Genomic DNA, 13,505 nt, shown 5'->3' on the forward strand with positions numbered 1-13,505 from the left:
TTGGATCATCAAACACCATTGATTGGGAAGACCATCCTTTCTAAACTAATCTGAAATGTCAGCTATATCTGACATGAATCAGACTTCCAAGGGGATCAGTGTTTTCTATGTAGACATACCAGCTGTTAAAAAAATGAAGATTTTGTTTTGCCTTCTTGTATACTCTTGTACCTATGCTTTAGGAGCTTTGTATGAGATTATCCATAGCAGCATTTTTTGTAATGGAAAACTGAGTGGTTTTCATGTTTTTCCTATCAGTAGTAGAATGGACAATTGTGATAAATTCACATGAGCAAATAATCTACAACAATGAGAATGATCCATATGCCACTGTATAAATATATTGTAAGTATATACTATTGTTTGGGGGCCAGCCCAGTGGTGTAGTGTTGAAGTGCACGTGCTCCGCTGCGGCAGCCCGGGGTTCACAGGTTCGGATCCCAGGCGTGCACCGACGCACCACTTGTCAAGCCATGCTGTGGCGGTGCCCCATATAAAGGAGAGGCAGATGGGCACGGGTATTAGCCCAGGGCCAATCTTCCTTAGCAAAAAGAGGAGGATTGGCATTGGATGTTATCTCAGGGCTAACATTCCTCACAAAAAAAAAGAAAAAAAAAGTATATACTATTGTTTGAAGAAAGCAAGCCACAGAAGAATATGTAAAGTATGTATTCTGTTCATATACAATTCAAAAACATAAAACTTAAATAATATACTATTTTGATACAAACATATGAAAAATCATAAAGAAAAGCAAAGGAATGATAAATTTTAAATTTCAAGATAATTGTTACCTTGGAAAGGAAAAGGAAAGGAATTGAGTGGGAAGATAGACACAGAGTAATTAAAAGATAATGGTAATGTTCTTTTTACTAGTGTACATTGTGTCATTATTCTTCATACCTTATTTTGAAAATATTTTACTATTCTTTTGTGTGTACTCAGTAGTTGATAAAAACAACTTTTCCAAAAAAGAATTCATAGAATAAAAGAGGTAAAGAAGTGGAGATAGCTTTTTGAAAGAGACAAAAGGAATGAGATAATGGCAGGAGGGCATTGTGGGCTCCTTATGGTTTTTATTGATGCTTTGCTGCTTGTTAGTAAGGGAGAAGCTCTGCATACCTTCTGTTGGTGCTTCCTCTCTAAGAACAGCGTTCTGTGTCTTTTCTCCATTTTCGGGGTTGGATTGCTTGTCTCTTAGTGGTTTGCAGGAGCTCTTATACATTATGGATGTTATTGTTTTGTCTCATATGGCTGTTTCACATATTTTCTTTTGACTTGTCCTTCCTTTCAGCTTTCTTTATGGAGTTTTTGTTGTACAAAAGCTTCGTATTTATATGTACGCATCAAACTGTTAAATTTACTGTTACTCTATTCATGAAGTATTGTGATCTATGTTACTGTTTTGTTTAAATTATTTCACTTGTTGTGACATAAATCATTTTATTTATATGTTTAGCTCGTATATGGAAACTAAAGAGCTACATTTTATCCTGTTTAAGCTGGCTGTCTTATTCTCTTTGTATTATCAACTAGAGAAATTTTTTTTAAATGAAGCTATTATGTTGAGGTACTGTAATTATTCTCTTTTCTTGAAAGGTTTCGACCAAATACTAGAGAACTGTGGTGTTACAATGCAGTGGTTGCTGATGCCAGACTTCCCTCTGCCGCAGACATGCAGTCCAGATGTAGTATTCTAAGTCCTGAGCTCGCCTTACCAACAGGACCAAGGGCTCTCACCACCCGATCTCATGCAGCTTTGCACATTCTAGGTAGGGTTGCTATTTGATGATCAGCTAATTTTCATTAATGTGTGCTGAGGAGTTTTTTTTTTTTGAGAGTATTTAAATTTGTATATCATTCTGTCATGTTTGTTAAACAATAATATGCTAGGTGCGAAATAAGTTAAATCCTCTAACTTAAAGAGGTTTATCCTCCAGAAAACAGTACATGAGACTTATACCAACACTATGAAAGATTCACATATGCCCAAATATAAAACAGCCCTGATTATAATTTTCCTAATGGGTAGATCTTTAAAAATAATGTTTTTGCCTAACTTGAATATATAAACTTTAGAGATATAGGTTGAATATTCAAATATTTAATTATAATATTTAATTTATATACATTATAAAATAAATTCTGTAAAATATTATGTCAATTTTATAGATACTACTTCTGTCTCTTCTTACATAACACAGTTTTCCACAGCACATCAACTTCACTTCCATTAAATTAATTTGAGATGTAGCACTTTTACAATATATATATTCTGTTGCTGGAAATTTTATACCAATCCACACAACTACTTATTTTATTGCTTTTAAAATTATTAAAGATAATTTTTTAAGGATTCATTTATGTTTATCTAGAATTTCCAATTGTGAAATCATATTCCTAAGTGTAATTACTAGATCATAAATATAATTCCTTCTTTTTTCACAAATTTCATCTAGTAGCCATTATAAACATCCAAAACTAGCATCAGTTAAGGTTATCTTAGGCTATAATTTAGAGAGTTTCACAAAAGGAAGAACCCCGTAAGGACTCAAAGATTAAGCCATTCCAGCTTTTCAAAGATACAGTTTTGTGCAAAACATTGTGATATAGTATATGTTTAAATATGATAATTACCCAGGCAGAGGAGAATTTTTGTTGGTTTTAAGTATTCTTCCATGAAATGTTGTTTAAAGCTTGGAATAAATTTGTTGAGCACCCTTAGAGCTTATTATTTTAATTTATCCCCTAAAGCATCTCATATCATCAATGTTATGGGAAATTTTAATTTCAAGGAGTTGAATTTTTGTTTGTTTGTTTTTAGGTTGTCTTGATACCTTGGCAACCATGCAGGATTTAAAAATGGGTGTTGCAAGTACAGAGGAGGAGACTCAAGCAGTAATGAAAGTTTATTCCAAAGAAGATTATAGTGTAGTAAACAGGTTTGAAAGTATGTATATTTATGTTTAGGAGATACTGTCTTATAACTGAAACATATGGATATTTTAAAACATAAATTATAATTTGTATCTTTTAGGTCATGGAGGGGGCTGGGGTTACTCTGCTCATTCAGTAGAAGCTATACGTTTTAGTGCCGACACCGATATTTTACTTGGTGGTCTCGGTCTGTTTGGAGGTAGAGGAGAATATACTGCTAAAATTAAGGTAAGCAGTTCATTGACGCTATTGCTCTTTTTGTTTGAAGGTACTGATTTTGACATAGTTTAATATTTTATATAATGCCTCTTTTTAAAAAGGACTTAAGGAAACATTGCTAAAATCTAATATAATAATACTAAATCATTAACTCATTAAAAAAACAAAAGTCACATAAGAAGGGAGTAAAATGAATAGAAAATGATTTTTCAATGATTTTAAACTGAAAAAGACTTAAACAGTCTTTTGTGCTGAACTTCCTAGTGCTTGAGGAACAGCAGTACCTTTTTATGTGCCTACTTTCTTGTAGCCATTTTATTGACAGGAGGCACAACTATTTTGATGCAGGGACATTTTGATGTAGCTTTAAAAGTTTTTAGCATTTTTATTGCTAAATACTATCTAACCAGACATCATCACCCCAGGAGCAGGGACCAGGAATAAAGTGAGAGACAGAGTATAGGGGCTGGATTCCCTCTGGTAGAAAAACTAAAATTAATCAAGAGTCATAAGTTTACCACACTAGTCATCTCAGAAAAGGCCGCCAATTACATGAAGCAAAGAATGTGCTCATTCTTTGAAATTCACTAATACCTTAAATATTCTGCTTCTCGAATTAACTGATTTTGCTCTTAAAGTAAAAGACAAAACTAGAGTTTGTGCCTTAATTTTAATCGGAGGCTTCATTAAAAATTCTTAATTAAATGCTATCTGTTCAGGAGGTATTTTCTTAGTTCTCTCAATAATATCTAAAAATTATATTAGTATGTTAAAACTCCCTTATAATGATAGTTTTTGAGGACACTTCCCATGGAGGCCCAACCAGAACTGACAAACTTCAAAAAATATTTGCTCATTTCTGGTTATAATTGGGATACATATGCTAAAAAAATTCAGATAATATAGAAATGAAGAAAATAAACATTAAAAGTCTCTGGAGTTATATAGAGAGTAGGGATGGAATAATGATTAAGTACATCTGTAGCATATATATGTTGATGATAAGAAAAACAGTAGATTTAGTTTTGGCTTGTTTCAGAGCATTTGCTTTGAAATGGTTATTTTAGGATGTCTTGATGCAAAGTCAAGATAGAGAAGCAAACTCAACGACTTATGTAGTTCTAGTTGGCAATGTCTTTTGGCAAAGTAAGCTTATCAGGAAGATGTATTTTTTTCCTGGCCCTGAGAGGTTCTTTTTTATAATATTGAATGCCATAGTGGACCTTACCTCCAGTAGTTGTGGTATAGAATTACAAAGGCCTTCTATATATGTTGTTTTTATATTGACCCTATTTTTCTTTTTCAAGTCTCAAATACACCTTACTCCTCTCATTCTCTGGACATGATCTTGCCTTCGGATTCAGTTATTCAGTGAGTGGACTAAGGCCTTCCTACAGGTGTCTTTTTTTTTTCCCTCCCTTCACGTCTCTAAGATATACATTTTTTTTTCTACCAGTAAGCCTCTTATTTTTTTTTGTTTTGGTTTGTTTTCATATCTCTGGTTGTTTCTTCTGTCTCCTCTGTAGGTTTTGCCTCAGCTACCTGGCTACTGAGTGTTGGAGCTCTTCTAGGCCCAGCCATAGGCCATATTTCTTCACTCCTTATTTTCTCCTAGGCATTCTCTCCTAAGCCCAAAGTTTCAATAGCTGTCAGCATACCGTGATGCCCAGATTTCTGTCTCCAGCTCAGACTTCTTTGATCCATTTCCATGTAATGTTTTAAAGGCATGCCAGTTGTCAGTCTTTATATCTCAGTTGAATTCATGCTCTTCCCCCATGACTTGGCACTCTTCCAATGATCCCTCTCTCTTGAATAGTACCACTCACCATGTGCTTGTTACATAAGCCAGAAACGTAGTTGTCTTTCTTGATAGGTCTTCTTTCATCTCTCTCCCCCCCCTTAAAAAGACTTTGTCTTTTTCATGCCATCACTACCCTAGGTAAAACTACTTGTCTTGGACTAGCCACCTAACTGGACTCTGTACATCTTTTTAACTTTTTGTACTTTCTGTCTCCCTTCTCTCTCTTCCCATTCCTTCTTGAACCTACTTGAACTTTGCCCTAACCTCTCCACAGACACTGCTCTTGTCCAGGACACCAATGACTTCTGTATTGCTAAAGCCGAGGGTCAAGTCTCAGTCCTCATCTTCCTTAACCAATCAACAGAATTTAATCCAACTGAGCTCTTCTTTGAAATACTTTCTTCACTTGGCTCCCAAGACATCACATTTTGTTTTCCTCTTGTCTCGTTGACTGCTCTTCTTAATCTTCTGCTGGTTACTCATCATCTTCCTGACCTCTAGATGTTGGAGTGCCAGAGCTCAATCTTGGACATCTTTTTAAAGTCTACTCATCCCATGGTGATCCTACCTTATGGCTTTAAGTATTTTTTCTCTGATCACTCTCAAACTTATAGACCTCCAAAGTCATATATACAACTGCCTACTCTGTATCTCCATTTGGATAGCTAATAGGCATTTCAAATGTAACGTATTCAAAACTAGGCTTCTGATGATCTCTCTAAACTTGCTGTTCTCATGTTCTTCCTTGTCCCAGTTAACTGACTCAGGGTAGAGTTAACTTCATTCTCCCAATTACTCAGGGCAAAAATCTCAGAGTCATCCTTAACTTCTCTTTTTCTTTCACCCCATATCCACTTTAGCAGCAAATATTGTTGGCTGCACTTTGAAAATAAATCCAGGATCTAATCACTTCTAAAAACTGCCCCTGGTACCAAGTTGGTCCAAACCACAGCAGTTCTCACCTGGGTTATTACAGTAGCCTCCCAACTTGTATCCTGCTTCTGTCCTTGCTCCCTTCAATCTATTCTCAACACAGTAGAATGATTCTCTTAAAATATACACCAGAGTATGCCACTCCTCTGTTCAGATGTCTTCAGTGTCTTCCTGTTTTTAGAATAAAAGTCAAAAGTCTTACAAGAGCTACAAAACACCATCAGAACTGACTGCCATCATCACTCCGATCTTCTGTTATACTAGTTGCTTCATTCTAATCCAGCCACACCGGCCTGCCCTCGTTCCGCAAGCATGCCAGGCATAGTCAAGCCTGAGGACCTTTGCGCTTGCTTTCCTCTTTGTTTACAACTCCTCACTCCCTTCTTGGCTCACTTCTCATTACCTTCAAGTCTTGACTCCCTGGTGAGCCTAGTTAAAGCTGTAAATCCTCTCCCTGACCACAAACTGACTCCCAATAGCCCTTATTTTTTTGTTTGCATCATCCACCCCTGTATGCCCAGTTCTCAGAACTGTGCCTAGCACACAGGATGTGTTCAGAAATATTTGTTAAACATAAGCAGGGGAGCCAGGTTAGGGGCAAATCAAATCATTAAGGATCTTTATATCATGCTACGAAGACGGAGATGAGAAACCATTGAAGAATCTTAGGTTAAGAAAGTATTCTGATCAAGTACTCATTTTAAAAAGAATTCTAAGGATCATTAAACAAAATCAAAAACCCTCAACTTTGTGAAATATGGGTTAGAGCAAGGAGAGAATGGAGATAAGAAGACTAATTAGTCGTTATTTAGTGTTCCAGCCAGTGACAGTGAATATAGTTGAACTGATAAGCAATAGCATGGATATAGTCATGGCAGAGAGATATGGAAAAAAGGACTATTCCAGGTTTTTGTCTGAGTGACTAGGTGAAAGATAGTGCCATTAGTCAGAACAGAGAAGGAGAAAGAAGAAGCGATGAGTCACTTTAGAACTAGTGAGATTGAGCTGCCTGGGGGAATCCAACGACTGTTGAGAATAAGATCTGATAATAATACATAATACATACTCTATATGTATTAGTCCATTTTTTAACAAGCCCTCTTCCTCATAATTCTCCTTTATTTTCACTTAATTTTATAACTTTCTCTATTTGATATCTTCTTTTTTCCTTTTCCCAGACTCTAGGGTCCTCCCCATTATTTACAACCATTTTTTTTTCCACACTCTTTTTTTTTTTTTTTGTGAGGAAGATCAGCCCTGAGCTAACATCCATGCTAATCCTCCTCTTTTTGCTGAGGAAGACCAGCCCTGAGCTAACATCTATTGCCAATCCTCCTCCTTTTTTCTCCCCAAAGCCCCAGTAGATAGTTGTATGTCACAGTTGCACATCCTGCTAGTTGGTGTATGTGGGACGCCGCCTCAGCATGGCCAGACACGTGGTGCGTCGGTGCGCGCCCGGGATCCGAACCCGGGCCACCAGTAGCAGAGCGCACGCACCTAACCACTAAGCCATGGGGCCAGCCCCTCCACACTCTTTATCTCTCCTTTTCTCATACCATATTACTTTGAACTAGTTTTTGTTCCTATTTTTTTAAAGATCTTTATCTTCTGTTATTCCTCTTTCTCTCCATAGCTAACTTTTTCTAGCCTTTTTGCTGGGTATTTTTCTGTGTTTCCCACAAGTATTATTTTATTTAATTCTCACAATTACTATGAAGCAGTCACTGTTAGTATCCATCTCCCTTTTATGAATGAGGAAACGGGGTCCTAGAATCTCACAGTTAGTAAGTGATGAAGCAAAATTCTACCTCATTTAGATAAAATGCTTTGGCTGAGTTCTCTCATCTCCCTCAGATGTTTATATCTGATAGAAAACTATTTGGAGCATTTGATATAAATAGATGAATGTGTAAATTAGGAAAACTGAGATTAATATAGGCCAGAAAACATTTATGTGTTTCTTAATTTAAATATATGTTTGTATATTTCACTTAGCATTAAAAAGGCAGGTGCTCTGATTTTTACATTCCGTATAGTCCAGCATATATATTGGACACATACAAAATTATAAACTATTATTCAGCAGATTTACATGACTGAGTGACTGGGCACGATATGTTTTCTCCTTTCCCCAGCTGTTTGAGTTGGGTCCTGATGGAGGAGATCATGAAACTGATGGAGACCTTCTTGCAGAGACTGATGTATTGGCTTATGACTGTGCTGCTAGGTAAAGATTTGTTCATTATTCAGTGTAATCCTTCTATACTTAAGATGAAAAATTCATTATAAGCAAATAAACATACCTTAAAAAGGAAATTTTAAATAATCTACTGTTAATCAGATGCTTGAGAAATTAAATTTTATATTAGGTGGTATAAGTGTTGCTTTTAACAATGCTGTATTTAAACTAATAGTATCCTTCATATTTGCATTTCACAAGATAAATTGACTGTTTCTACACTGAGGATAAAATGGAAATATACACGTATTTTGTACGCTTTTATCTTCATACATCACTTAGAGAACACCTAATATGCTAGTGTTCTAGCGATGTGGTACAATTATTTACTACCCGTAGCATTTTGTATATAGTGTCAAATAGTCTTAGTGGGCCATAATTCAGATCACCCATATACCCTGATACGTGCCCATAGTATATGCTTGATTATAACACACTTTTTGGAGAGGTGACCAGGTGTACTGGAACGTCTATTTGTGAAGGTTCATTAAGTAAGAAGAGACCTAGATTTTGTCAGTCTTCTCTATGTAATCCTAAGAATTATCTCAACACTGTGTTATGACAAATTAGTGATTGAATCAGGGAACATTATGATGAGCAAAAAATATAAACTGAGCTTCTTAATAATGATAGTATACCATACTTCCTAACAAGAAAGATTTTAAGAAAATCTTGTGTGGTGTCCATAAGCTTTTTGGTAGTGAAAATGTATATTTTCTGAAATAAAGATGGTAATAAGGCATTGAGTTTACTTTTAACAGATAAATACTTTTGAGAACAAAATAGTTAATCTAAAGATAATTTTGACTATTTCTTCACTTTAAGCATTAACCAGTATCAGGAGATAGTTTTTCAGTCATTTTTTTATATTTTATATGAACGAAGATTAGGGAAATTTCAGGAAAGTTAATTGATTGATTAATTTTTAACAAAGCCCTAAGATGCCATTGTCATTTAGCATTTACTTTTGAGCGTATGATTATGAGTCAAGAATATAATGTATGATTTCATGTATGAGAAGCATCTAGATTTTCTTCATTTGCCTACTAACAAAGCCCAGATTCCTAAGGCCGGCATTAAAGGACTTCCGTAATCTTTCACAGCATCTTTTTTGACTTTCTACCTTCTGCTTTTCTACATCTGTCTTAATGCTTTAACCTAACTGGACACCTTGCTGTTTCCAGACCCTGTTTTGTACTTTTATACCTCTGTAGTTCCGTTCGTGACATTCTTCCCCTTCCTCAAATGCCCTTTATTCTTCTCTCTCTCCCAGTTACAACTGATACACGTTCCTTCCACTCTATTACCTGGAACTTTGTTAACTTGCTTATATCTTCATCAGATGCCCTTAGGTTTACACATGCCTTTTCTCTCCTCCAATAATTTAGTAAAAACTTTTTTGTGTAGTTACTGTGTGACAGACGCAATTCCAAACACTTGATCTGAATTAGCTCAATCCTCAGAACAACTCTGTGAGCTAGACATTATTTTCAGATGAAGAAACTGAAGTACAGAGAGGATGTAGTAACTTGCCCAAGGTTGCGCATCTAGCAAGTCACAAAGCTGGGCCTTGAACTCAGGCCGTCTGACTCCAGAGCTGTTTTTTTAACATTCTACATCTCAAAACACTGTAGTTGAGTAAATGAACTTTAAACCTAAAGTTCAAAGTTTTTTTTTCCAACCAGGCTGGCATGGTTTTTTTTCTTTTTTCCAACAATTTAAAAAATTTTGTGTTATTTTAATATGAAGGTTTTATAGCATTTAAGCAAGTTTTAAAATTCAAGATGAGGGGGAAGAAATGTAATTCCATCACCATAACACAAATAACTAATATTTGTGTTTTTGTTCAGACCTCTTAAAATAGAAGGCTTTTAATATTGTTTGACAAGAATCTTATAATACAGTGAATTTTGTGTTTTGTTTTTAAAGAATTTTAAAAAATAAATGTATGTAACAGGAAAATGCAAAGGTATTGTCTTTGACTCACTCATTTTTCTCTCAGAGAAAAGTATGCAATGATGTTTGATGAACCAGTTCTCCTGCAAGCTGGGTGGTGGTATGTAGCATGGGCTCGAGTGTCAGGACCCAGCAGTGACTGTGGCTCTCATGGGCAAGCTTCTATCACCACAGATGACGGGTAAGCGAATGTTGAAGTATTACTTAAGCAACTCTCATTTTTATTAGTGGGATATTATTTTGAAAGCTTAGAGGTACTTCAGTAGGATAAAAATCTTAGTAAGGCTAGAGCATAATATGACTGCTAAAAATTAAATTCATATAATCTCATGATAAATTAAAGGTCTAGACAGAACAGAGAGGTAATAGGGCTACTGTTCTTTGCTCTTATCAGTTGGCATTTGTATATGTTTCTGGGTGTGACATTGTTTAAACGCTTATTACCAAATTAGAAATTATATAGAGGAAAGTGACAAGGATAGTGAGGAGTTTGGAAACCATAAAAAAGAAATCTATACTTGCTATAAAATTTGGCAGTGCTTATGAAAACAGTTTATAAATTGCAAAGCTTCAGCAATATGAGATGGTATAGTTTTAATGAAATGTAGTGGAAAATTTACTGTTTCAATTTCATGTATAGAGTGCTTTTCAGTTTATAAAATACTTTCATATGTATTCTCTCATTCTATGCCCTCAATAACTTTGTGAAGCAGGTATTAGCCCCATTTTACACTCAGGGAAATAGACAAAAAGTGAAATGATTAGCTTCGAGTCATGTCGTTACTACAGAACCAAATCTGGACCTGGAGTCTCTTGACTCTAAGTCCAGTCTTCTTTATACTCTAGTCTGATTCATGTGTTTGAAAGGACCACCTGTTGTAAGAGAAATTCCATTTATCCTTTATTATTCTTGAACATAAACTGTTTGAAATGGGTAGAAGTTATCTAATAGTACATTTCAGATAGTTTTGTTCAACTCATAACAGAGCTGACCAAAAAAACAACAGGTTAATTTATGGAATGAGTTCCATGTTGCCGAATGTTCCAGTAGAATGTGGTAGAAAAATTAGTTCTGTTGTTGTATGTATCCTTTTCAACATATGCTCAGATTGTATGCTGGGACTGAGGAGGCTGCTTTGAGCCTGGACTGTGTGATTCTCATATACAGGTCATTCAACCTTGGAATATCATAGCATTTTGAAGCTAAAGCTTATAATATATTTAGTTGAGCAGATTTTAAACCCATCTTTAAGTTGAAATATTTTGTTAAAAGCTTATTACTCTGGTTAAAGCAGGGCTGAGGGGCTCAGGAGGGGGCAGGACAGCTGCTCACCTAGCAGTTCCTGATCAGATTCAATTCCTTCATTTTACTGATTAAGCCATTCAGAGCTAGAAATAAAATCAGAACAATACTTTTTTACTTGCATTTTTTTCTTAAAGAATTTATCTCTTCATTAACATATGATTTGAAAACATGATTATTAAATTCCTTATGTCCTTCAGTGAATCCTGAATCACGTTGGTTTTGGTATCATTGTTATTTTTTTCTCTTCCTAGGGTTGTTTTCCAGTTTAAGAGTTCAAAGAAATCAAATAATGGTACCGATGTTAATGCTGGTCAGATACCTCAATTATTATACAGGTATTTAGCATATTTATAGTTAATTAATATGGTTTATTCTTTTGCTGTAATGAGCTGGGATCACTGTAAATTATACGTCATAAGGGAGATACTATTTGAAGCATTCAGCAAATTATAATATACTAGTAGAAATATAGCTACATTTAACAAAAACATTTAATATAACGTCTTATATATTTTTAAACAAGTTCTACATCAAGCTTAATTTTAGACTTGACCTAATGACTCAGATTATCTGTATTATGCCAATAACAATATTTTAATAACATATTTTTTTAATCTGTTGATTTTCTTATCAATTCCAGTATGTTATAAACTAATAAAATTTGTCTTAGAGAAATGAAATTGGGGTGTTAGATGGGGTCTTGAGACGTAGACCTGATTGATTTGCTGCAGTCTTATGTTTCTTGTTCATCTCATGATGGAATGAATTGAAAAATCCTTTACTGCTGAAAAATTTCCACTTTTAATTAAAATATCAAGTAATAACTTGCTCATGTGCTAATATTTATATTTTTAACATTACTTAAGAATTTCAATTACTTTGTGGTAATTGAGACATAAATGGAAGCATATGCCTATATGTGTATCCATCTATTTCCGTGAGATTACTGCAATAATTTTTAGAATAAAAAATTCAAATAGATGTAAACCCTTGCTAAAAAAATGTCATTGTTTCTTAAGTAGTAAAAATTAAAGGAAATACCTCTAGAACAGTGATTCTCTGTCTCCCATATCTTCCTTTCTAGTAATCACTTTAAGAATCTGGATGGTATAAACCTCATTTTTCCCAAGAAGGGATTTTTGTTTGTTTTTATGCAATCTTGTATAGTTAGTATTTGTAATGTGTAGTATTATGAACATAAGTTGTTTAGACTACTCCTGGTAATAGTAGCATTACTAGAGAATATAAGTTATATATGTTGTCTAGTAAGAGAAGAGAATCTCTACTACCCACTCTTACAAAGGTGAGATTTAAAAGATGAAGTGCTCACGTGCTAAAAATGTTGCTTAGCATTGAAAAATGTTTCTAAAAAACCCCATGTTGGCATTTTACCTAACAAAAATATTTAAATTTATAATTTAATTATTTCACTACTGTAAAATGTATATTGTGAAGAGAAGAATGTCATTGGACTTTCCAACATAAATTTATGTGTGTCTGCTACCTTCAGACTGCCGACCAGTGATGGCAGTGCTTCAAAAGGGAAACAGCAAACCAGTGAACCTGTACACATTTTAAAGAGATCTTTTGCAAGAACTGTCTCAGTGGTAAGCCATTTTTTAGAATTTCAGCTTTTCTATCCAGTGTTCAGTTTCATTTTGATGTTTAGCATTTAGCCACTCTTCTAAGAGTTTATCTCAGCATAGCTTTATGAACTCAGATTTGTTTTTGTATTAGCATTAACATCCAAGGCCAAAGAATATTCACTTTAAATAATGGGAAGATAGAGATGTTGACTGATTTTAACATGCCTTGCTATTTCTGAAATAACTGGTGGATTTTCTAGTAAATCATGTGTGAATACGTATGCTGAAGGAGATAGAAAGTGAAGGAAAAGTTAAGGGTGGTGTTGACCAAAAAGCGTTACTTTAATGCTTGAGGAACTAAATAGGAGAATCGCATTTCTAACTAGGGAATCTTAACCACTTAACCATCCCCATTCTACATTTAAAGACACATGATGCTATTGGGGTTGCCAGTGTAGAATGGAAAGGCAACATGGTGTAATTGAAAGATCATGGTATGTCTGCTCAGGAAGTCTGAGTTAAGTTCTG

General features: G+C 34.8%; 1 protein-coding gene across 13 annotated transcripts in view; it reads left to right on the forward strand.

The window, feature by feature from the left end:
• MYCBP2 (MYC binding protein 2) overlaps positions 1-13,505 on the forward strand; it is a 256,295-nt gene that overhangs the window by 110,324 nt on the left and 132,466 nt on the right. For all 13 annotated transcript variants that reach the window (XM_087435962.1, XM_087435968.1, XM_087435963.1 and 10 more), the window contains 7 exons: positions 1,600-1,772; positions 2,825-2,950; positions 3,038-3,165; positions 8,026-8,117; positions 10,132-10,266; positions 11,643-11,726; positions 12,902-12,998. In XM_087435962.1, the coding sequence (XP_087292088.1) occupies positions 1,600-1,772; positions 2,825-2,950; positions 3,038-3,165; positions 8,026-8,117; positions 10,132-10,266; positions 11,643-11,726; positions 12,902-12,998 (835 nt within the window). The remainder of the gene's footprint in view (positions 1-1,599; positions 1,773-2,824; positions 2,951-3,037; positions 3,166-8,025; positions 8,118-10,131; positions 10,267-11,642; positions 11,727-12,901; positions 12,999-13,505) is intronic.

The sequence above is a fragment of the Ceratotherium simum genome, chromosome 10, assembly GCF_057802395.1.
Source record: "Ceratotherium simum simum isolate JZ-2026a chromosome 10, ASM5780239v1, whole genome shotgun sequence".
Lineage (NCBI taxonomy): Eukaryota > Metazoa > Chordata > Mammalia > Perissodactyla > Rhinocerotidae > Ceratotherium > Ceratotherium simum.